The 25,026-nt window shown below is 50.4% G+C and overlaps 1 protein-coding gene across 3 annotated transcripts in view; it reads left to right on the forward strand.

Moving 5' to 3' along the window:
* Positions 1-25,026, forward strand: part of MYO9B (myosin IXB) — a 139,036-nt gene that overhangs the window by 81,661 nt on the left and 32,349 nt on the right. For all 3 annotated transcript variants that reach the window (XM_063599999.1, XM_063599998.1, XM_063600000.1), the window contains exons 8-15: positions 1,947-2,036; positions 5,219-5,335; positions 5,857-5,991; positions 10,819-10,940; positions 15,205-15,346; positions 15,628-15,832; positions 18,507-18,585; positions 23,780-23,893. In XM_063599999.1, the coding sequence (XP_063456069.1) occupies positions 1,947-2,036; positions 5,219-5,335; positions 5,857-5,991; positions 10,819-10,940; positions 15,205-15,346; positions 15,628-15,832; positions 18,507-18,585; positions 23,780-23,893 (1,004 nt within the window). The remainder of the gene's footprint in view (positions 1-1,946; positions 2,037-5,218; positions 5,336-5,856; positions 5,992-10,818; positions 10,941-15,204; positions 15,347-15,627; positions 15,833-18,506; positions 18,586-23,779; positions 23,894-25,026) is intronic.

Genomic DNA, 25,026 nt, shown 5'->3' on the forward strand with positions numbered 1-25,026 from the left:
GAGGCAGAGGCACGAGAATCACTTGAACCTGGGAGGCAGAGGCTGCAGTGAGCCAAGATTGCGCCACTGCACTCCAGTCTGGGCGACAGAGCGAGACTGTGTCTCAAAAAACAAAAAAACAAACAAAAAAAAACTACAGCTTGGGGCTGGGTGCGGTGGCTCATACCTGTAATCTCAGCTACTCGGGAGACTGAGGCAGGAGGATCACTTGAGGCCAGGACGTCCAGACTAGCCTGTACAGCATAGCATCTGTCGATCTCTACAAAAAATACAAAAATTAGCCAGGTATTGGTGGTGTGCTCCTGTAATCCTAGCTACCCAGGGGGCCAAGGCAGGAAGATTGCTTGAGCCTAGGAGTTCATTGCCGCAGTGAGCTGTGATCATGCCACTGTACTCCAGCCTGGGTGAGTGACAGAGTAAGGCCCTGTCTCTTAAAAAACAAAAAATTCTAGTTTGATCAAGTCATTTTCTCATTGGACCTGCCATCCCCTCCTCCTCCACCGGTTCTCACCCAGGGGCAATTCTGCCCCCAGGACACACTGGGCAATGTCTGGAGAACTTTCTGGTTGCCATACTCTGGGTTGCTCCTGGCATCTGCTAGGTAGAGGCCATGGATGCTGCCCAACACCCCACAGCGCACAGGACAGCCCCCCGATGGCAAAGAATTATCCAACCCCAAGTGCAAATGGCAGTGAGGCCGAGGAGCCCTACCCCAGTCTTTTGTTTTTTAATCCATTTATGCTTTGCGTTCCATTATTGGTACAGGAGCCCCAGCTTCTGTTGAGTTCTTGGGGATATGCAAGCATCTGCTGGGATATTTAGAGAAAGCCCCTGCCGGCCAGGCGCGGTGGCTCACGCCTGTAATCCCAGCACTTTGGGAGGCTGAGGCAGGTGGATCATCTGAGGTCAGGAGTTTGAGACCAGTTCGAGAACTTCAGGCCCCAAAGCCTGACCAATATGGAGAAACCCCATCTCTACTAAAAATACAAAAATTAACTGGGCATGGTGGCGGGTGCCTGTAGTCCCAGCTATTTGGGAGGCTGAGACAGGAGAATCACTTGAACCCAGGAGGCAGAGGTTGCAGTGAGCCAAGATTGCACCACTGCACTCCAGCCTGAGCAACAGAGCAAGACTCCATCTAAAAAAAAAAAAAAAAGGAGAAAGCTGCCGCTTATTCCCCACTCTTGCTGCTGGTGAGCAGAGACCGCCAGCTCTGAAAGGGAGCTTGGCAGTGGGGGGAGGGATGAGTGTGTCGGCTGTCTGGGCAAGGTCTAAGCCCAGGCCCTGTGCAATGGATGGGAACCACCAGCTCCAATAGGCAAGGCGGCCACCTGGATCCGTGGCTCGCACTCACATAAGGCCTGTACATGCACATACCCGGGCCACGGAGCATGAGCATCCGGCAAGCCCGTGCTATGTGGGAATTCTGAAACCTGCCAAGTGTAAAACAGTACATCGCAGGCCAGGTGCAGCGGCTCACGCCTATAATCCCAGCACTTTGGGAGGCCCAGGCAGGCAGATCACCCAAGGTCATGAGTTCGAGACCAGCCTGGCCAACACGGAGAAACCCCATCTCTACTAAAAATACAAAAATTAGCTGGGTGTGGTGGCGGGTGCCTGTAATCCCAATTACTGGGGAGGCTGAGGCAGGAGAATTGCTTGAACCCAGGAGGCAGAGGTTGCAGTGAGCCAGGATTGTGCCACTGCACTCTAGCCTGGGTGATAGAGTGAGACTCTGTCTCAAACAAACAAACAAACAAACAAAACCCAAAAAACCAGCACATCGCAGGTGGATGGGTGGGCTTCAGGTCCCACTTCCAGGCCTAGCTGCTGGGGGTCCGTCTCCCAGCTGCCTCAGGCTCCGGGCGTTGCCTCAGTGATACCAGGACATGCCTGATAAGCCCTCCATCTCCCTTTTCCTTCTCCTCTCCTTGACCTCCAAACAGGTGAAGCGAGAAATCTTGGTGGAGGTTCTGACCAAAAGAAAAACGGTGACCGTCAACGACAAGCTTATCCTTCCCTACAGCCTCAGCGAGGTGAGCTCTGCCCAGGCACTCACAGGGTGCCAGATCCCAAAAACCAAGTAGGAATGGTCTTTGGAAAGAGCCGGCATGGGTGGGCTGTTCTGTCCCCGAATGCTAGAATGGAACCTAGGCAGTGCCTCTGATTGTCATGCAAGCTCAGGTGTGGCACAAGCCAGCCTGGGAGGCAAACCATGGGCCTCAGGCCAGAACTTGAGCCACATGCATTCAACTCTGTGTTTCCAGATGTTCCGTGTGCATGCTGGTTCTCACTAGCAATGGTTGGCCAGATCTAGCCCTCCACCTGGTTTTGCTAATAAAGTTTTATTGGCACATGGCCATACCCATTCATTTACATACCACTTAAGACTGCTTTGGGGCCATAGCAGCTAAGCAGAGCAGTTGCAACAGAGAACATCAGACCCCAAAGCCAAAAATAATGACTCCTTCATCCCTTCCAGAAAAGAATTTGCCCATCCCTAGACTCTGGAACATGACACTGACTACCCTTATGTAACTCCCAGCCTGTGAGTCTCAAGCCTGTGACTCTAAACCTTGATAAGGTGCCTCCCTCTGGTCTTTGCCCCAGCCTGGATGTTTTCTCTGTGCTGTATTTCTCTTGCATTTTTACATCTCAAGAGCCGGATCACTTGCAGCTTGTTTAACAATAGGAAAGTACCTAGTCACGGCGGGGATTTTTAGCCCCTCACCCGATGGGAAGCTGCTGTGGCATTTCAAACAGGCACCGGGGACATTCTGAGCCCACATGGGTCCAGGGCACCACGTGATGTTGCTGTATATCACCCAAGACCCGAGCAGCACTGGTGTCCCCAGAGGCTCCATGCAGAGCCAAAGGCACCAGGCAGGGGCTGCATTCTGTGTGGCTCCATTTCCTTGACACCCAAGAAATGCAAAACGAGGGGGACACATTCTAGATCTTGTCTGCAGCTGAATACGTCTGTCAGAGCTGAGACCTGAATATGTGGGGAAAAAAGCCAATTTATTCTATATAGATTAGACCTTAAGAGCTTCTTTTTTTTTTTTTTTTTTTTTTTTTGAGACGGAGTCTCGCTCTGTCGCCCAGGCTGGAGTGCAGTGGCGCGATCTCGGCTCACTGCAAGCTCCGCCTCCCGGGTTCACGCCATTCTCCTGCCTCAGCCTCCCGAGTAGCTGGGACTACAGGCGCCCGCTACCACGCCCGGCTAATTTTTTGTATTTTTAGTAGAGACGGGGTTTCACCGTGTTAGCCAGGATGGTCTCGATCTCCTGACCTCGTGATCCGCCCGCCTCGGCCTCCCAAAGTGCTGGGATTACAGGCGTGAGCCACCGCGCCCGGCCTTTTTTTTTTTTTTTTTTTGAGATAACGTCTCACTCTCACGCAGGCTGGAGTGTAGTGGCACAATCTCAGCTCACTGCAACCTCCGCCTCCTGGGTTCAAGTGATTTTCATGCCTCAGCCTCCTGAGTAGCTGGGATTACAGGTGTGCGCCACTAGGCCTGGCTAATTTTTTTTTGCATTTTTATTTATTTATTTATTTATTTATTTATTTATTTATTTTTATTTTTGAGACAGGTTCGCTCCTGTTGCCCAGGCTGGAGTGCAGTGGCACGATCTCGGCTCACTGCAACTTCCGCCTCCAGGGTTCAAGCAATTCTCCCGCCTCAGCCTCCTGAGCAGCTGGGATTACAGGCATGTGCCACCACGCCCGGCTACTTTTGTATTTTTAGTAGAGACAGGGTTTCACCATGCTGGTCAGGCTGGTCTTGAACTCCTGACCTCAGGTGATCCACCCGCCTCGGCCTCCCAAAATGCTGGGATTACAGGCATGAGCCACTGTGCCCAGATTTTTTTTTTTTTTCTTTTGCATCTTTAGTAGAGACGGGCGATCCACCCGCCTCGGCTCCCAGAGTACTGGGATGACAGGCGTGAGCCACCACGTCCGGCCACAAAAGAGCTTTGATGCACACGGTGACAGCCACATGGTGCACCCGGAAGAACAAGGGGCCTGAAGTTAGTTAGACCCTCCTTGCTGGTTCTACCACAGTCGCACGCCCCACCCCCTCCCCGAGCCCAGGTTCCTCACTCAGCAGCAATTTTGGTTGCTCTGAGGAGCGTATGGAAAGGCTTCAGCGGCCGTTCCAGAGGCCACTGGGTCTGTTAACACCTCAGTGTGCAGGCACGTCCTCCAGGACAGGGTGAAAGATGGGTGTTGGATGAGTCGAGTGTTGACAGAGACCACCTTGGCTGGTTGCAGTGGCTCACGCCTGTAATCCCAACACTTAGGGAGCCCAGGGCAGAAGGATTGCTTGAGCCCAGGAGTTGGAGTCCAGCCTTGGCAACATAGTGAGACCCCGTCTCCACAATAAAATTAAAAATTAAGGCCAGGCAGGGTGGCTCACGCCTGTAATCCCAGCACTTTGGGAGGCCAAGGCAGGCAGATCGCTTGAGGCCATGAGTTCGAGACCAGCCTGGCCAACATGGCAAAACCCCGTTTCTACTAAAAATACAAAAATTAGCCAGGCATGATGGTGCATGCCTGTAATCCCAGCTACTCAGAGGGCTGAGGCTGGAGAATCGCTTGAACCCAGGAGGGAGAGGTTGCAGTGAGCCAAGACTGTGTCACTATACTTCAGCCTGGGTGATAGAACAAGACTCCACCTCAAAAATATATGTATATATTAAAAATTAACCAGGTGTGGTGTTGTGCGCCATAGCCCCAGCTACACAGGAGGCTGAGGCAGGAAGATTGCTTGAGCCCAGGAAGTGGAGTTTGCAGTGAGCCAAGATTGGGCTAGTGCACTTCAGCCTGGATAACAGAGTGAGACCCTGTGTCAAAAAAAAAAAAAAAAAAAAAGTACAAAGGGCCATCTTGGCCAGACACAGTGGCTTATGCCTGTAATCCCAGGACTTTGGGAGGTCAAGGCAGGCAGATCACCTGAGGTCAGAGTTTGAGACCAGCCTGGCCAACATGGTGAAACTCCATCTCTAGTAAAAATACAAAAATTAGCCAGGTATAGTGGCGCTTGCCTGTAATCTCAGCTACTTGGGAGGCTGAGACAGGAGAATCTCTTGAACCCAGGAGGTGGAGGTTGCAATGAGCCGAGATCATGCCACTGCACTCCAGCCTGGGTGACAGAGCAAGACTCCAGCGCAGGGCCTGCCGTGCCGGAGGTGAGTCACCCCCTCTGTGTCCACAGGCCATCACTGCCCGCGACTCCATGGCCAAGTCTCTGTACAGTGCCCTGTTCGACTGGATTGTGCTGCGGATCAATCACGCACTCCTCAACAAGAAGGACGTGGAAGAGGCAGTCTCGGTGAGTGCCCCCATTTGCTTCCTCAAGCCCGGCCAGGGGAGGCCACATCCTCACTACCAATATCCTTGGTGGGCGACCTGGAACATCCGGAGCCGAGGCATCTGCAATCAAGAGGCTGTTTCCCCAGAAGGACAGGCCCAGGAAACAGGACAGGCTACGAAATTCAACAGGCCCAGGGCAGAATGAAAACATAAGGCCCCTTATTCAAAAAAGACAGATTCTGGCATGTACCTATGGTCCCAGCTACTCAGGAGGCTGAGGCAGAAGGATTGCTTGAGCCCAGGAGGTCAAGGCTGCAGTGAGCTGTGGTGGCGCCACTGCACTCCAACCTGGGCAACAGAGCAAGACCCCGTCTCAAAAAAAAAATTATGGATTCCATGCTGGTAATGGCAAAGTGTTCTGCCGAGCAACAGGGACTGGGGACCTAACAGGTCACAGCCTGTAGAGCCAACCCCTCTCATGAAGGCTGGCTCCCTCGGGGTGCACCTGCGGGCAGTGACCATTTTCTCTGTCTCTCCCAGTGCCTGTCCATTGGGGTCCTGGACATCTTCGGGTTTGAAGACTTCGAGAGGAACAGCTTTGAGCAGTTCTGCATCAACTACGCCAATGAGCAGCTACAGTATTACTTCAACCAGCACATCTTCAAGCTGGAGCAGGTGCGGAAAGGGCTTTTTTGTCAATTTTTTGAACTTGGTAAATCAGACATCACGTGAAATTTACCATCTTAACCATTTGTAAATATTCAGTTCAGCGGCGGTAAGTACATTCACATATTCGCATTGTTATGCAAACACCACCACCATACATCTCCAGAGCTCTTTCATTTTGCCAAACTGAGACTCTGTCCCCATGAAACACTCACTCCCCATTCCCCCTCCTGCAAGCCCTGAACTCACCCCATTCCCCCTTTTTTTTTTTTTTTTTTTTGAGACAGGGTCTTGCTCTGTCACCCAGCTACAGTGGTATAATCATAGCTTACTGCAGCCTCAAACTCCTAGGCTCAAGTGATCCTTCCTCGGCCTCCCGAGTAGCTGGAACCACAGGTGCACACTACCATGCCTGGCTAATTTTTGTATTTTTTGTAGAGACAAGGTTTTGCCATGTTGCTCAGGCTAGTCTCGAACTCCTGAGCTCAGGCAGTCTGCTCACCTCGGTCTCCCAAAGTGTTGGGATTACAGGTGTAAGCCACCATGCCTGGCCCATTCTATTTTCTGTCTCTATCATTTTTGACTAAGTGCCTCATATAAGTGAAATTAGACATTATTTGTCTTTTTGTGACTGGCTTATTTCACATAGTATAAAGTCCTCATGGTTCATCCACATAGTAGCATGTGTCAGAATTTCCTTCCTTTTCAAGGCTGAGTAATATTCCATTTTCTGGATGTACCACATTTTGCTTATCCATCCATCCTTCAGTAGACACTTGGGTTGCTTCCAGCTTTTGGCTATTGTGCATAATGCTTCTTTGAACATGGGTGTGCAAATATCTCTTCGAGACGCTGCTTTCAATTCTTTCGGGTATATACCCAGAAGTGGACTTGCTGGATCGTATGGTAATTCTGTTTTTAACTTTTTTGAAGAACCACCATACTGTTTTCCATAACAGCTGCAGCATTTTATAAGGAAATATCATGTTGTTGCACACCCAGCCCAAAGGGAAAATAGCATGAGCTAGAACCGGAATCTCCCTAGAGGCCCAGATCATTGGTGAACTTGCCCCAGAATTTTTCTCAGTCAAAAGGAAAATTTAAGAAAACCCACCCAGCCCAGGATGAGGCAAATGTCAGGGATGTTTTGAGCCACAGTTCATGTGGGGGCTTCTGTGTCCAAACAGAAAATCTTTTTGTTAGGTGAGAAACAGGGTTGCCTTTTAAGGATTTGCTTAGCTCAAGGACATTGATAACCTATCTGACGTGTCTTTTTTTTTTTTTGAGATGGAGTCTGGCTCTGTTGCCCAGGCTGGAGTGCAGTGGCACGATCTCGGCTCACTGCAACCTCTGCCTCCCTGGTTCAAGTGATTCTCTTGCCTCAGCCTCCCGAGTAGCTGGGACTACAGGTGCATGCCACCATGCCCAGCTAATTTTTTGTATTTTTAGTAGAGATAGGGTTTCACCATGCTGGCCAGGCTGGTCTCAAACTCCTGATCTCAGGCAATCAGCCCACCTTGGCCTCCCAAAGTGCTGGGATTACAGGCGTGAGCCACCGCGCCTGGCCCTGATGTGTCTTTTTGCAGCTAAATAGTCAACCATCCTTATTCATGTCTTCTCCTTCACGTTGATGATTCTGATGGGAAAATGAAACTGACAGGCTTATGTAAATATCCAGCTGATTTTCCTATTAAGCTTTTTGGCAGTGAAGCATTGGGAGTGTAGCTAGTCAGAATTAAGTTGTGCAGGAAGGGTGTGACATACACACTAAATTGTGAAGACTTAGCACATGAGAAAAAAGAACATACATGGTCTCAGTAGCTTACTGCAGCCTCAAACGCTGAGGTTTAGGCGATCCTACCACCACAGCCCCCTGAGTAGCTGAGACTGTAGTTGCACACCACCACACCCAGCTAGTTTTTTGGTTTTATTTTTTGTAGAGACAGTGTCTTGCTGTGTTGCCCAGGCTGGTCCTGAACTCCTGGCCTCAAGTGATCCTCCCACGTTGGCCTCTCAGTCATTTTTATGTCAGTTACACATTAACGTGATCACATTTTAGATATACAGGGTTAAATTAAGTGTATTATTAAAGTTAATTTTGAGCCACACAGAGGCACGTATCTGTAGTCCCAGCTACTGAGGAGGCTGAGGTGGGAGGATCACTTGACCCCAAGAGGTCGAGGCTGCAATGAGCTACAATTGTGCCACTGTACTCCAGCCTGGGTGACAGACGAGACCCTGTCTCAAAAAAAAAAAAAAAAAAAAGAATTAATTTCACCTTTTTTTTTTTACTTTTTACATGTGATTATTAGAAAATTTGAGGCTGGGCATGGTGGCTCATGCTAACAATACCAGTGGTTTGGGAAGCCAAGGTAAGAGGATTGCTTTAGGTCAGGAGTTCAAGGCTGCAGTGACTTATGATCACAACACTGTACTCCATCCTGGGCAACAGAGCAAGACCCCGTCTCTAAAAAAAAAAAAAATTTGAGATGGAGTTTCTGCGAAAAAAATTTTTTTATTAACCAGGCATATAGTGGCACATGCCTGTAGTCCTAGCTACTGGGGAGGTTGAGGCAGGTGGATCACTCGAGCCCAGGAGTTTGAGGCTACAGTGAGCTGTGATCGCACCACTGCACTCCAATGTAGGCAACAGTGTGAGACCCTGTCTCTTAAAAGAAAAAAAGAAAATGTGAAGATTCCTGTTGGACCACATAGCTCTGGAACAGGGGCCAGCAAACCACAGCCTGTGGGTCAAATCCAGTCCCACAAATTGTTTTTATAAATAAAGCTTTATTGGCACACAGCCTTTGGTTTGCATTATCATCTGTGGCTGTTTTCACATCACGACTGTTAGTTGCAACAGACATTGTCTGGTTCATAAGGTGCTATCTGGCCCATTACAGAGAAAGTTTGCCAACCTCTAAATGATTTTAAGTGTGATTTTTTTTTTTCTTGAGGCAGAGTCTTGCCCTATCATTCAGGCCGGGGTGCAATGGTGCAATCTCGGTTCACTGCAACCTCCACCTCCCAGGTTCTAGTGATTCTCCTGCCCCAGCCTCCCCAGTAGCTGGGGTCACAGGTGTGTGCCACCAGGCCCGGCTAATTTTTGTATTTTTAGTAGAGACAGGGTTTCACCATGTTGGCCAGGTTGGTCTTGAACTCCTGACTTCAGGTGATCTGCCCACCTCAGCCTCTCAAAGTGCTGGGATTACAGGCGTGAGCCACCACGCCCAGCCCTTGTGTGATATTTAAAGTGCCATGCTGTGATCAGTATTTGAGAATGTGCATTCTTGTTTCCTGTTTACATTCATTCATTTATCTAGTAAGTTTATGTAACTATTAATGTATTCATATTGATTTACTCATATGCATTTTGTTACTGATATATTTATGTATTTTTTTTTCACTTTGAAGTTCAGGGGTACATGTGCAGATTTGTTACATAGGTAAACTTGTGTCATGGGGGTTTGTTGTACAGATTATTTCATCACCCAGGTATTAAACCTAGTACTGATTAGTTATTTTTCCTGATCCGCTCACTCCTCCCACCCTCCACCCTCCAATAGGCCCAGTGTGTGTTGTTCCCCTCTATGTGTCCATGTGTTCTCATCATTTGGCTCCCTCTTATAAATGAGAACATGCAATATTTGGTTTTCTGTTCCTGCATTAGTATGCTAAGGGTAATGGCCTCCAGCTCCATCCATGTTCCTGCAAAGGACATGACCTCATTCCTTTTTTATGGCTGGGTAGTATTCCTTGATGTATATGCACCACATTTTCTTTATCCATTAATGGGCATTTAGATTACTTATTTGTTATTGTGAATCGTGCTGCAAAGAACACACACATGCAGATACATTTATATGTAAACATGCCTATTGATACATAAATATGTTCCTACAGTGTGGGGATCCCTTATCCAAACTGCTTGGGAGCAGAAGTGTCTCAGGTTTGGGATTTTTTTCAGATTTTTCAATATTTATATTATACTTACTGGTTGAACATCCCAAATCTGAAAATCCAAAATCTGAAATGCTTCAATGAGCATTGTCTTTGAGCATCACATAACATTGGCAGTCCAAAAATTTTGGATTTTTTTTTTTTTTTTTTTTTGAGATGGAGTCTTGCTATATTGCCCGGGCTGGTCTCAAACTCCTGGACTCAAGCCACCCTCCAGCCTCAGTAAAGTATTTTTTACTTTTTATTTTTTGCACAGACAGGATCTTGCTATGTTATCCAGGCTGGTCTTGAACTCCTTGCCTCAAGCGATCCTACCACCTTGGCCTCTCAGTTACTTATTTATGTCAGTTACATGTTAACATGATCACATTTTGGATATATCATGTTAAATTAAGTGTATTATTAGAGCTATTTTTTTTTTTTTTTGAGACGGAGTTTCGCTCTTGTTGCCCAGGCTGGAGTAGGACCAATGGCGCAATCTTGGCTCACTGCAACCTCCACTTCCCGGGTTCAAGCGATTTTCCTGCCTCAGCCTCCTGAGTAGCTGGGATTACAGGCTTGTGCAACCACGCCTGGCTAATTTTGTATCTTTAGTAGAGATGGGATTTTGCTATATTGGTCAGGCTGGTCTCAAACTCCTGACCTCAGGTGATCCGCCTGCCTTGGCCTCCCAAAGTGCTGGGATTACAGGCGTGAGCCACTGTGCCCAGCCCTATTAGAGTTAATTTTAAGCCACGCATCAGTTTAAAAAGTTTCCTATTTTGAAGCATTTCAGATTTTCGGATTAGGGATACTCGACCTGTATGCAATATATGTTATGTAGATATTACATATCTGGGAGATAAGAAACTTACCGACCCCGCGCCACCCCTGCAGGAGGAATATCAGGGCGAGGGGATCACGTGGCACAACATCGGCTACACAGACAATGTCGGCTGCATCCATCTCATCAGCAAGAAACCCACGGGCCTCTTCTACCTGCTGGACGAGGAGAGCAAGTGAGTGTTCACACCCCGTCCATCCCGGCACATCTACACATGGGCACTGGGTCAGGTTCTGCAGCCCCCAGAGCCTTACCCCAAATCCAGACTTTCCCAAGAGCTCCTTTTTATTTTTGAGACAGGGTCTCACTCTGTCACCCAGGCTGGAGTGTAGTGGTGCAATCAAAGCTCACTGCAGCCTTGACCTCCTGGGCTCAAGTGATCACCTGACGTGAGCCTCTGGAGTAGCTGGGACTACAGGGTCACACCACCATACCCGGCTAATTTTTGTATTTCTTTGTAGCAACAGGGTTTCGTCATGTTTTCCAGGCTGGTCTTGAACTCCTTAGCTCAAGGGATCCTCCCGCCTTGGCCTCCGAGAGTACTGGGATTACAGGCGTGTGCCATCACGCCAGACCTTGTGCTGAGAACTTGTGTCTGTTCATTTCACTTGACCACAAAACCCAAGCTCGTGTGTGCAAAATGCACAAACACCTCATTGTGAAAACATCAACACGTGTGATTAATTCGTGCACTTGAGGCACATCCGCCAGGAGTTTTCAGCAAAGGATTATGGGCCTATGCCTAGAAACTAGAGATTGGGGCCAGACGTGGTGGGGCATACCTGTGGCCCCAGCTACTCAGGAGGCTGAGACAGGAGAATCGCTTGAGCCTGGGAGGTTGAGGCTGCAGGGAGCTGTGATCGTGTCACTGCACTCCAACCTGGGCAATGGAGCAAGAGACAGGATTGGCGAGTTGTTACAAAGGGCAGTGCAGTGTGTGGAATTGGGACCCAGATGCTGCTGGGCTCTGGTCTCACTTCTGAGCCTTCCTCCCTCATCCCCACAGTCCACAGGGTGCTGTGAAGGCAGACAGGTCAATAAGGCACCTCATTCTGGGTCACCCAGTTGTAGTCACTGAAATCACGTGACACATACCGAACTACTTTCCCGTGGCTCCTCTAAGGAACCACTACAAGCCAGGTGGGCTCTTGAGCCCAGGAGATCAAGACCAGCCTGGGCAACACAGAAAGATTCCATCTCGGCCAGGCACAGTGGCTCACACCTGTAATCCCAGCACTTTGGGAGGCTGAGGCAGGCGGATCACCTGAGGTCAGGAGTTGGAGACCAGCCTGGCCAACATGGTGAAGCCCCGTCTCTACTGAAAATACAAAAATTAGCCGGGCATGGTGACAGGTGCCTGTAATCCCAGCTACTCAGGAGGCTGAGGCAGGAAAATTGCTTGAACCTGGGAGGCGGAGGTTGCAGTGAGCGGAGATCACTCCATTGCACTCCAGCCTGGGTGACAGACCAAGACTCTGTCTCAAAAAAAAAAAAAAAAAAAAAAAGATTCCATCTCTACAAAAAAAATTTTTAACCAGCCTGGCCAACATGGCAAAACCCCATCTCTACTAACAATGCAAAAATTAGCCGGGCATGGTGGCGGGTGCCTATAATTCCAGCTACCTGGGAGGCTGAGGCAGGAGAATCGTTTGAACCCGGGAGGCGGAGTTCTTAAAACCACAGTAATCTATTCTCTTATGGTTCTGGAAGCTGGAAGTCTAAAGTCAAACTGTCAGCAGAGCTGTGCTGCCTCCAGAGGCTCCAAGGGAGGACCCTTTCTTGCCTCCTCCAGCTTCTAGGGGTCCAAGCTTTCCTTGGCTTTTGGCCACATCACTCCAGTCCCTGCCTCCCTCTTCCTCTTCACATGGACTTCTTCCCTCTGTGTCTACATCATTCATCTCAGTCCTGTCTCCTCCTCCTTTTTTTTTTTTTTTGAGACAGGCTCTTCTTGCTCTGTTGCCCAGGCTGGAGGGTAGTGGCGCCATCTTGGCTCAAGTTAATTGGCGTCATCTCAGCTCACTGTAACCCCCACCTCCCAGGATCAAGCGATTCTCGTGTCTCAGCCTCCCGAGTAGCTGGGATCACAGGTGCCTTACCACCATGCCCAGCTAATTTTTGTATTTTTAGTAGAGATGGGGTTTTTTCACCATGTTGGCCAGGCTGCTTAAAAATTTTTTTTGTAGAGATGGAATCTCCCTATATTGCCCAGGCTAGTCTTGAACTCCTGGGCTCAAGCAGTCCTCTCACCTTGACCTCCCAAAGTGCTGGGACCATAGGTGTGAGCCACTGCACCTGACCCTGTCTTCTCTTTTTAGAAGGACACCATCCATATGGAACTAGGTCCCACGCTAATGACCTCATCTTAACTAATTACATCTCCAAAGACCCTATTTTCCAAATAAGGTCACATTCAAAAGTTGGTGGTGTGGGGTTAAGATATGGACATATTGTCTTATCAGCAACTCTATCAGACCCATCCCTTGCCAGTGACATCTCCAAGGGGCTGGCCAGAGTCTCAAATGAATCAGGCACATCCCCTGCCTCAAACCTAGTCCCTGTCCAGGTCAGGGAGACAGACACATCCCTCTGAGGCTGGGGTCCAGGTAGAGAATGTTCAGATAAGAGCATTTGTGCCAGGTGCGGTGGCTCCCACCTGTAATTCCAACACTTCGGGAGGCCGAGGTGGAGGATCATTTGAGACCAGGAGTTAAAGACCAGCCTGGGCACCATAGTGAGACCCCATCTCTACAAAAAAAAAAAAAAAAAAAAAAAAAAAACTAGCTGGGCACAGTGGCATGCACCTATAGTCCCAGCTACTCAGGAGGCTGAGGCAGGAGGATAACTTGAGCCCAGAGAGTCAAGGCTACAGTGAGTTGTGATTGTACCATTGCGTTCTAGCCTGGGCAACACAGCAAGACCCCAACTCTAAAAATTAAAAAAAAAAAAAAAAAAAGTAGAGACGGCAGTAGGAGGAGCTACATCATCACAACCAGGAAACTCCCAGGGTCAGATCAGGGGAAGCCCGTGAGGCAAGGCCTGGCCCAGCAGGCTCGAGTCTCTTTAAAATCTTGCTATTTTTGCTCATCATGGAATTTTTTTTTTCTTTTTGCACATTGATTTAGATTTTCTGAAATACTGTGCTAAAATATTACCTATCTCAATGACTGAGGGTTTTGGGGGACACTCAAGGCAGATGCCTCACACTCCATACCTTCTTTACAGTCCTGGAAATGATATGTTTCATAGCTATAGACTCTCCCCTCCTTGGCCCTGTTAACGCGGAGCCCCCGATGTTGGGATCTGGGCATGCGTTCCGCTGCCTGTATTTTCAAAAGTGGGGCCGGGCTCAGGCAGCATTTGCCAAACCAACAACATCATTTCCCTCCTGGGAGGCAGACTCAGTCAGGTACAAGGAGTCCCTTATTCTGCCCCCACAATCTCCCCCTCCCCGGAGCACAACAGAGCCCTGCTTCATCCTCCTCTCCTAGCCTCTTCTTCCAACTGTGGAGCAGGAGAAGGACCCCTTGTCCAAGGTATGGCATTCAGGTACAAATGGCTCCAAGACCAGAAGTCACCCAGGCCCAGGATTATTCTTAGGAGCTGCCTACGATGGGTAACAGATCCAGACCTCCCAGGGGACAGACTTTGCAGACGCCACCAAGCCTGGTCAGCGACCTCTCTCCAAGCCCCCTAGAAAACAGCCATGTGGGGTCGAAGAGAGTGAGCCACCCAGACTCAGGCACTGGGCTACTCAATGTTAATTCTGCAGCCCTGGCTGGGCGCGGTGGCTCACGCCTGTAATCCTAGTCGTTTGGGAGGCTGAGGCAGGAGGATCACTTGAGGCCAGGAGTTCAAGACCAGCCTGGGTAACATAGCAAGTCCCCTTCTCTTAAGAAAAAGAAAAACATTGTACTATAGTCCCAGCTACTCAGGAAGCTGAGGCAGGAAGATCCCTTGGGCCCAGGAGGTCAAGGCCACAGTGAGCTGTGATCGTACCACTACACTACAGCCTGGGCAACAGAGTGAGACCCTGTCTCCAAAGAAAAAAATATTTTTTTGTTTTAAAAATCCTGAAGCCTTGAGAGCGTCACTTCACCCTCAGCCTCCTTGTACCAGGCTGCAGCTGTGCCAGCTGACGCAGAGAGCAGAGTCCCAGCCCTCCGCCAGCGTGTTCAGCATGAGGCAGGCAGGCGCACCCAGATAGCAGCGTCCCAGCCCTCTGCCAGCATGTTCGGCATGAGGCAGGCAGGCGCACTGTCATTCCTTCCTTTCTTCACTCCTTCACCCACCCCTCTGTGCACAGAGCCCTGTGCCACTTCACTGCTCTGCCCACCCCATGCACCCACCCACCTCATGCACCAGGGGTCTGCAAGATAAAATACACAGCAGGTAAATCAGCCGCTGTTCATGCCTGCAAAGGTTCCATGTTCTGTTCCCAGCTTCCCCCACGCCACGAGCCAGACCCTGCTGGCCAAGTTCAAACAGCAACATGAGGACAATAAGTACTTCCTGGGCACCCCGGTCATGGAGCCAGCTTTCATCATCCAGCACTTCGCAGGGAAGGTGAAATATCAGATCAAGGTAGGTGTCTGCCCATCACCACTGGTGGAAGCCTGAGGGAAGCCACAGTCAGCCCAGAAGCCCACGTGGGAGGATCCTCCTGTGGGCAGGGTTCCAGGGTGCTCAGAACCCACCGCGAATCCCTGGCTCCAATGTCCAAGGCGCCATAGTTCAAGAACTGCCATTTGCACTTAGGATGGGCCCCACCCCACCATCAGCCCTTCCTGTGCCAGCCCGGGGTCTTTGGTAGGCACCGGTGAGTGACTATCCCCGAGTGACCGCCCACATCCATCCCCCACCAGGACTTCCGGGAGAAGAACATGGACTACATGCGGCCAGACATCGTGGCCCTGCTGCGGGGCAGTGACAGCTCCTACGTGCGGGAGCTCATCGGCATGGACCCCGTGGCCGTGTTCCGCTGGGCCGTGCTCCGGGCTGCTATCCGGGCCATGGCAGTGCTTCGGGAGGCCGGACGCCTGCGGGCCGAGAGGGCCGAAAAGGCTGCAGGTGGGAGCTGGGGCGTGAACCCACACAAGCGTCACTGTCGAGAGGGGGGCACATCCTGAGTTCATCTTAAAGTGAACAGTTCAGTGGCATTTAGTACATTCATTATGTTGTGCAAACGCCACCTGTCTACCTGAAGTGTTCCTGTCACCCTGAACAGAAACTCGACCCGCGTGTGTAATTTAACCTCAGGGCATGCTATCAGCAACTCCATCAGGCCTCTCCTTTGCAAATGATGCCCCCTGATCCCACTGGCCCTGGGAGTTTGCTGATTGTGATAATGTAGCTCTTCCTAGTGTTTTGCCTCTTGTTTCTCTCTCTCTGTCTTGCTCTTTTTTTTTTTTTTTAAGAGACAGGGTCTCTCTCTCTCTCTCTCTTGCCCAGGCTCTAGTGTAATGACGCAATCTCGGCTCACTGCAACCTCTGCCTCTTGGTTTCAAGCGATTCTCCTGCTTCACCCTCCCAAGTAGCTGGGACTACAGGCTACCGCCACCACATAGGCTAATTTTTGTATTTTTAGTAGAGACGGGGTTTCGCCCTGTTGGCCAGGCTGGTCTCGAACTCCTGACCTCAAGTGATCCGCCTGCCTCTGACTCATGAAATGCTGGGATTGCAGGTGTGAGCCACCATGCCCAGCCCCAGCCTCTTCTCTTAACTGAGCATTCTCTACTGGGAACCCAGCCTCAAAGGGACATTTCTGTTCCCCCGTCCTAGACAGAGATGGTTTGAGGCAGGGGGTGTGCCTGATCCACTCAAGACTTGGGCCAGCCCTATAGAGTTGCTGATAGAAGGATGGCAGAAAGCTATGTCCTCATTTTTCCCGGAGGCAACCTGAGGCCTGCATGGTTGAGTGGCTCACCCAGGTCTAAGGGCTCCAACCTTCCGTCCTCAGCTTCAGTTTCAGTTATCAGCTGTGGCTTCTGTCTCCGGAAGGGGCTTGATGAAAAGGAGGAAGGATAAAGCTTTCCTGAGAAATAGGAAATAGTGCTCTGTTTTGGGGATCCAAAACTTCACAGTTACCCACCCAACTTTGCCCCAAACTTGAGTGATGAGCTGCTTTTTTTTTTGAGACGGAGTCTTGCTCTGTCGCCCAGGCTGGAGTGCAGTGGCGCGATCTCGGCTACTGCAGGCCTCGCCTCCCGGGTTCACGCCATTCTCCTGCCTCAGCCTCCCGAGTAGCTGGGACTACAGGCACCCGCCACCATGCCTGGCTAATTGTTTTGTATTTTTTAGTAGAGATAGGGTTTCACCGTGTTAGCCAGAATGGTCTCGATCTCCTGACCTCATGATCCGTCTGCCTCGGCCTCCCAGAGTGCTGGGATTACAGGCGTGAGCCACCACGCCTGGCCAATGAGCTGCTTTTTAAGATCGGTCTGCCAGGTGCAGTGGCTCACGCCTGAAATCCCAGCACTTTGGGAGGCTGACGCAGACGATCGCTTGAGGTCGGGTTCAAGAGCAGCCTGACCAACATGGTGAAAACCCATCTCTACTAAAAATGCAAATATTAGCCAGGCATGGTTGTGCATGCCTGTGGTCCCAGCTACCACAGGGAGGCTGAGGTAGGAGAATCGCTTGAACCCGGGAGGCGGAGGTTGCAGTGAGCCAAGATCATGCCAGTGCACTTCAGCCTGGATGACAGAGCAAGACTCCGTCTCAGAAAATAAATAAATAGGCCGGACACGGTGGCTCACGTCTGTAATCCCAGCACTTTGGGAGACCGAGGTGGGTGGACCACGAGGTCAGGCGGTTGAGACCAGCCTGGCCAACATAGTGAAACCCCGTCTCTAGTAAAAATACAAAAAATTAGCCAGGTGCGGTGGCAGGCGCCTGTAGTCCCAGCTACTCAGGAGGCTGAGGCAGGAGAATCACTTAAACCTGGGAGGCAGAGGTTGCAGTGAGCCAAGATCGCGCCACCGCACTCCAGCCCAGGCGACAGTGCAAGACTCTGTCTCAAAAAATAAATAAATAATAAATAAATAAATTAATTAATTAAAAGATGGGTCAAAGTGTCTGGGTACAATGGTGCACACCGGTAGTCCTAGCACTTTAGGAGGCCAAGACAGCTCTCTTGAGGCCAGCTATTTGAGACCAGCCTGGGCCACATAGTGAGACCCCATCTCTCCAGAAAAGTTGAAACTTAGTCATGTGTGCCAGCATGTGCCTGTAGCCCCAGCTACTTGGGAGGCTGAAGCAGGAGGATTGCTTGAGCCCAGGAGTTGGAGGTTACACGAGCTATGATCGCACCACTGCACTCGGCCTAGGCAATGCAGCAAGACCCTGTTGGTAAAAAATTAAAAAAAAAAAAAAAAAAGGTTGGGGGCTGTTGCAGAGACTCATGCCTATAATCCCAGGATTTTGGGAGGCCAAGGTGGGCAGATCCCCTGAGGTCAGGAGTTCAAGACCAGCCTGGCCAATATGGCAAAACCCCGTCTCTACTAAAAATACAAAAATTAGCTGGGCACAGTGGCCTGTAGTCCTAGCTACTCAGGAGGCGGAGGCAGGAGAATCCCTTGAACTCGGGAGGCAGAAGTTGCAGTGGGCCGAGATCGCGCCACTGTGCTCCAGCCTGGGTGACAGAGCAAGACTCCATCTCAAATAAATAAATAAAATGGGTTAAAATAATTGCAGCCTCCATAGGAGGCCATCCCCACCACCATCCACTCTGTGTCTCCGGCAGGTATGAGCAGCCCTGGTGCCCAAAGTCACCCAGAAGAGCTGCCAAGAGGAGCCAGCACCCCTTCGGAAAAACTTTACCGGTGAGCAAGACCCTGATTTGCCCAAACTGAAATCGTTAGGTGGCAGCAGCATTGTTTCAAACAACTTAGGGAATGCTACATTCTTTTTTTTTTTTTTTTCTTTTGAGACGGAGTTTCGCTCTTGTTGCCCAGGCTGGAGTGCAATGGCGCGATCTCGACTCACCCCAACTTCCACCTCCCGGGTTCAAGCGATTCTCCTGCCTCAGCCTCCCGAGTAGCTGGGATTACAGGCATGCGCCACGATGCCCAGCTAATTTTGTTTTGTTTTGTTTTTTGTTGGTTTTTTGTTTGTTTGTTTGTTTGTTTTTAGACAGAGTCTTGCTCTGTTGCCCAGGCTGGAGTGCAGTGGCGTGATCTCGGCTCACTGCAAGCTCCGCCTCCCAGGTTCATGCCATTCTCCTTCCTCAGCCTCCGGAGTAGCTGGGACTACAGGCACCCACCACCACACCCGGCTAATTTCTTTTGTATTTTTTTTTAACTAGAGACGGGGTTTCACCATGTTGGCCAGGATGGTCTTGATCTCCTGACCTCGTGATCCACCCGCCTCAGCCTCCCAAAGTGCTGGGATTATAGGCGTGAGCCACTGCACCCGGCCTAATTTTGTATTTTTAGTAGAGACGGAGTTACTCCATGTTGGTCAGGCTGGTCTTGAACTCCTGACCTTGGGTGATCCACCCGCCTCGGCCTCCCAAAGTGCTGGGATTACAGGTGTGAGCCACCAGGGAATGCTACATTCTAAACCCAGGTCGAGGTTGCTCTGAATAAGTCACTGAGCTTCCATTTGAAACAGAAAGACCCAGAACCAAGCAGCATTTGGTGGCTGCTTTTCTGGACACAGAATAGCAGGCCGTGGTGCATCATGCGCTTTAGGGAGATGGGAGGAGGCTCAGTTTACAAAGGATCCATTTTATGGCCTAGGGTGGGCACTGGGAGGTAGAGCCCAAGCATCGATGGTGGTGCGGAGAGACGGGCTTGATTGATTGGAGAGTTCTTCCCCCATCCTGCCTGGAGTGGCCCAAAAGTAGTTCTGCCAAGTTACTTCATTCACAGTCAGAAACACATACACTTTGATGTTGCACATGAGATGACACGGGGTCTTTTGTGGACCCTAGCAATGACCAAGGGCCCTGCACGCACCCAAGCATGTGCCAGCACCAGGGTAGAAAAGTGAGCAGGCTGGCCAGACGTGATGGTGCATGCCTGTAATCCCAGCACTTTGGGAGACCAAGGCGGGCGGATCACTTGAGGTCGGGCGTTTGAGACCAGCCTGGCCAACATGGTGAAACCTCGTCTCTACTAAAAATACTAAAATTAGCCAGGCGTGGTGGCGAGTACCTGTAGTCCCAGCTACTCGAGAGGCTGAGGCAGGAGAATTGCTTGAACCTGGGAGATGGAAGTTGCGGTGAGCCAAGATCGCACCACTGCACTCCAGCCTGGGTGACAGAGCAAGACTCTGTCTCAAAAAAAAAAAAAAGTTTTTGAAATCACCTGTTTCACCCAAAATGGGACACAAGGAGAATGCATTCCTCTGTTGTTTTTGTTTGTTTGTTTGTTTGTTTGTCCCCCAAGTTCCCAACAGCTAGAAAGCTTCCTTCTATTTTATTGTGTGGGTTGCATTTTTGTTTTGTTTTGTTTTGCTTGAGACCAGGCTATTGTGCAGTGGTGTAATCACAGCTCACTGCAGCCTCAACCTCCTGGGCTCAAGCAATCCCCCCACCTCAGCCTCCCAAGTAGCTGGGACAACAGGCACACGCCACCACGCCTGGCTTATTTTTTCTTTTATAAAGACAGGGTCTGATTATGTTGCCCAGGCTAATCTCAAACTCCTGACCTCAAGCCATCTTCCCACCTCAGCCTCCCAAAGTGATGGGATTACAGGCATGAGCCACCACACCCAGTCCTCTTTTTTTTTTTTTCTTGCCTCCGTTACCCCAAAGACAAAGTGACTTCTGACCTGCGGTAGCAGAAGCAGCATCCATCTCCCCAGGGCCTGGCCACAGGGCTGCAGGTCCCGCCCAAGGAGCAGTTAAGTTTATACAGATTCTCCCTTTCAGCTGCTCAATGCTAGATTTCTCATTTGACGGCTCTGAGGAGTTCGATATTAACGCTTTTGAGGACATCATTGCTTTCTATGAAAGCAAGAAGTAAGTGCAGAAAGGGCCTTTGATCCCGAGGCCAGCAAGGCACCAAGGGGAGCCATCTTCCCCAGGTGCTCAGTGCTGCGTCCAGGACACAGACAGAGAGGACTGGCCGTTCAGGGAATGCCAGGGCCTGCAAGGGCCACTCCTGCCAGATTTGCAGATTTAGCCAGGTCGGCAGGGCTGGGGGTGGGCCAAAGTCATGGGCCTCATTCCAAGCCGTGGCCGCTGCACTGACCACCCTGGTTGTGAAGGCCACTCGCATATAGAGGTGACAGGCGACCCCTCTGTTGTCTTTGCTCTGCCTCCCTGGAGGGCTGGGGAGAGCAGGTAAATGGGGCCATGGGGGCACTTGGCATGGTGCATGAAGTACAGGGGCTGGGGTCGGGTCCTTCCAGGCCACCTGCCGAGAGCTAAAACATGTGCTTTGAACGACTGCCAGCAGGATGCGGTAGCACGCACCTGCAATCCCAGCGCTTTGGGAGGCCAAAGCCGGAGGATCACTTGAGGCCAGGAGTTTGAAACCAGCCTGGGCAACATAGCAAGACCCCACGCCTACAAGAAAAAATAAATAAAATGTCTGGAATAAGGAATTCAAAAAAAAAAAAAAAGCAGGAAAAACCAGATCCTCATTTCTAGAAGTTCTGAGTTCTGTCAAAAACATTTGTCATTTAGACATTCCTCACTAATATTTAGTTTGAAAGCATCCAGTTTTCATCTCTAAGGCATTCTAATTCATACACGGTATCAGTGCCAAAGTTTGCACCTCCAGCGTGCGTGCTCAAGCCTAAGCCCACAGCCATCAAACAAAATGAAGCGAGTAAGGTTGAGTGCTTTGAGGGTAATAATCCCCTTAAACTAGGGTTTCTCTGGCCGGGTGCGGTGGCTCACCCCTGTAATCCCAGCACTTGGGGGAGGCCTACGTGGGCAGGTCACTTGAGGATGGGAATTCAAGACCAGCCTGGCCAACATGGTGAAACCCTGTGTCTACTAAAAATACAAAAATTAGCCAGGCGTGGTGTGCACCTGTAATCCTAGCTACTGGGGAGGCTGAGGCAGGAGAATCACTTGAACCTGGGAGGCGGGGTTTGCAGTGAGCCGAGATCACACCACTGCACTCCAGCCTGGGCAACAGAGCAAGACTCTGTAAAAAAAAAAAAAAAAAAAAAAAAACTAGGGTTTCTCAACCTCAGCACTGTGCCAGATCATTCTCTGGGGGGGCACCCGTCCTGTAGACTGTAGGGTGTTGAGCAGCATCCCTGGCCTCCACCCACCAGATGCCAGGAGAGCACCCCCACCCCCAAGTCATGGCAACCACAAATGTCTGCAGACATTGGCAGATGTCCCCTGATGGGGATGGTACCGCCCCGGTTGAGAACTGCTGTGTTCAAACTGTGGCTCTTGTATTCAAATTAATTCCTCCAAAGGCCTTAATGAAGCCAACAAGGAGATTGACATCTGGCCACAAAATCATGGAGAGAGACTAATTTGCTCCTCCCACAGAGACCCTCCAACTCCCTAGGGTCTTTTTTCTGAGTCGCCCCAACTGCTTTTTTTTTTTTTTTTTTTTAAGACAGAGTCTCACTCTGTCGCCCAGGCTGGAGTGCAGTGGTGCGATCTCGGCTCACTACAACCTCTGCCTCCCAGGTTCAAGCGATTGTCGTGCCTCAGCCTCCGGAGTGACTGGGACTGCAGGCATGCGCCACCATGCCCAGCTAATTTTTGTGTGTTTAGTAGAGATGGGGTTTCACCATGTTGGCCAGGCTGGTCTTGAACTCCCTACCTCAGGTGATCTGCCCTGCTCAGCCTCCGAAAGTGCTGGGATTACAAGTATGAGCCACCGTGCCCAGCCTGTCATGGAATTTAAAAAATAAATAGGCTGAGCGGGGTGATGCATGTCTGTAATCCCAGCTACTCAGGAGGCTGAGGCAGGAGAATCGCTTGAACCTGGAAAGTGGAGGTTGCAGTGAGCTGAGATCGCACCACTGCACTCCAGCCTGGGCAACAGAGCAAGACACTGTTTCCAAAAAAAATAAAAATAAAAATAAAAATAAATTTAAAACTAAATAAATATCCCCAGCCAGGCGCAGTGGCTCACACCTGTAATCCCAGCACTTTGGAAGGCTGAGGTGGGCCGATCACAAGGTCAGGAGTTCAAGACCTCCCTGACCAACATGATGAAACCCCATCTCTACTAAAAATACAAAAATTAGCCGGGCATGGTGGTGCACGCCTGTAATCCTAGCTATTTAGGAGTCTGAGGCAGGAGAATTGCTTGAACCCAGGAGGCAGAGGTTGCAGTGAGCTGAGATTGCGCCATTGTACTCCAGCCTGGGCGACAGAGTGAGACTCCGTCTCAATAAATAAATAAATAAATAAATATCCCCAAAGGCTCTTAAATATGAGAACTTTTTCAGTGATCCAAATGAAAAGGATCAAATGAAGTGGAATGACCAGATGGAAATAATCTTCTTTTTTTTTTTTTTTTTTTTTTTTGAGACAGAGTCTCGCTCTGTCTCCCAGGCTGGAGTGCAATGGATGGCACTATCTCAGCTCACTGCAACCTCTGCCTCCCGGGTTCAAGCAATTCTGCCTCAGCCTCCCACGTAGCTGGGATTACAGGTGCCCTCCACCATGCCCAGCTAACTTTTTGTATTTTTAGCAGAGATGAGTTTCGCCATGTTGGCCAGGCTGGTCTCGAACTCCTGACCTCAGGTGATCCACCCGCCTCAGCCTCTCAAAGTGCTGGGATTACAGGTGTGAGCCACTGCGCCCAGCTGGAAATGATGTATTGAAAAGGATCAATGGTCTGTGTTGCCAAGTCCAATTTGCCTCAAAGCCCTGCCCCGCTCCAGGGCTTGGGGAGGCTGGCCCAGTCCCCATTTCTGGCAAAAGAGAGAGGGGCAGCATTGAGCACAGTGTCTTTCCCCCAGCTGCATGTTTTGGCTTCAGTGGCCTGGGGATGGTCCCAATGGCGCTGGGAACCCCGAGGTGGCAGGCCTGCTTCTAACTCCATCTTCTTTCTGTCACTGCGCCCCCTCCACCCCTCCCCTCAGCGATTTGCATAACCAAATGATCAAGAGCATCAAAGGATTGCCCTGGCAGGGCGAGGACCCCCGTAGCCTTCTCCAGTCCCTCAGTCGGCTCCAGAAACCCCGCGCCTTCATCCTGTGAGTCCCCCACCAAGGCCCTGTTTACAAGTGCGACAACCGCCTCCCACTACTCCTGCGACCCCAGCGGGGCCTGCAGTCTTCCTAATTTGCATCGGCCACTAAAACCACAGTGCTGTCTCATGGCCCACCCCCAGCCATCACTAAATGCCAATCAATAACACCCCTGGCCTCTGTCTGCACTGTGGCCCAGGCACAGCCGGCTTCCTAGCACACGGGGCAGCTTCCCAGGAGCACTCCTTCTTCGAGGCATCTAATTTTCCACCCGCAAACGTGCCATCCTCCGTCTCCTCCCCGTGCCTATCTGGCTTGCAGAGCAAAGCTTGCTCCCGCCTTTGCCACTGTGAGTTTGCAGAGAAGCCATCTGCAGCAGGGCATGCGATTTCCCCGAGAGGGTGGCCCTGCTCTCTGCAGGTGGCCACATAAGCCAGTCAGGAGAGCCCAGAAGGTACATAAACCAGTTTGGGATCCCGACTGTTAGCACACTGTGGGATTGAGTAGTCTCTGATTTCGGCCTGCAAATGGGGTAATGACTCTCATGCTTCCATTATGCTGACCCAGCACCAGGCAGGCAGCAGCCTCAGCTGACAAGACATCCACCTGCGGTCACCACATCTCGCCTTTTAGTGGCCATTGGAGTGTGGGCTGGCTGAGAGCAAAGCTTGCACCTGCATGGGAGCCAATGAGAGCCAGTTTCTTTCTTTCTTTCTTTCTTTCTTTCTTTCTTTCTTTCTTTCTTTCTTTCTTTCTTTCTTTCTTTCTTTCGTTCCTTCTTTCTTTCTTTCGTTCTTTCATTCTTTTTTTGAGACGGAGTTTCACTCTTGTTGCCCAGGCTGGAGTGCAATGGTACGATGTCAGCTCACTGCAACCTCTGCCTCCCGGGTTCAAGCGATTCTCCCACCTCAGCCTCCTGAGTAGCTGGGATTGCTGACACCTGCCACTACTTCCAGCTAATTTTTTGTATTTTTAGTAGAGATGGGTTTTCACCATGTTGGCCAGGCTGGTCTTGAACTCTTGACCTCAGGTGATCCGTCTGTCTTGGCCTCCCAAAGTGCTGGGATTACAGGCATGATTCACCGCCCTTTTTTTTTTTTTCTTTTTTAAGAGATGGGGGTTTCATTCTGTTGCCCAGG

The sequence above is a fragment of the Pan paniscus genome, chromosome 20 (genome assembly GCF_029289425.2).
Source record: "Pan paniscus chromosome 20, NHGRI_mPanPan1-v2.0_pri, whole genome shotgun sequence".
NCBI lineage: Eukaryota > Metazoa > Chordata > Mammalia > Primates > Hominidae > Pan > Pan paniscus.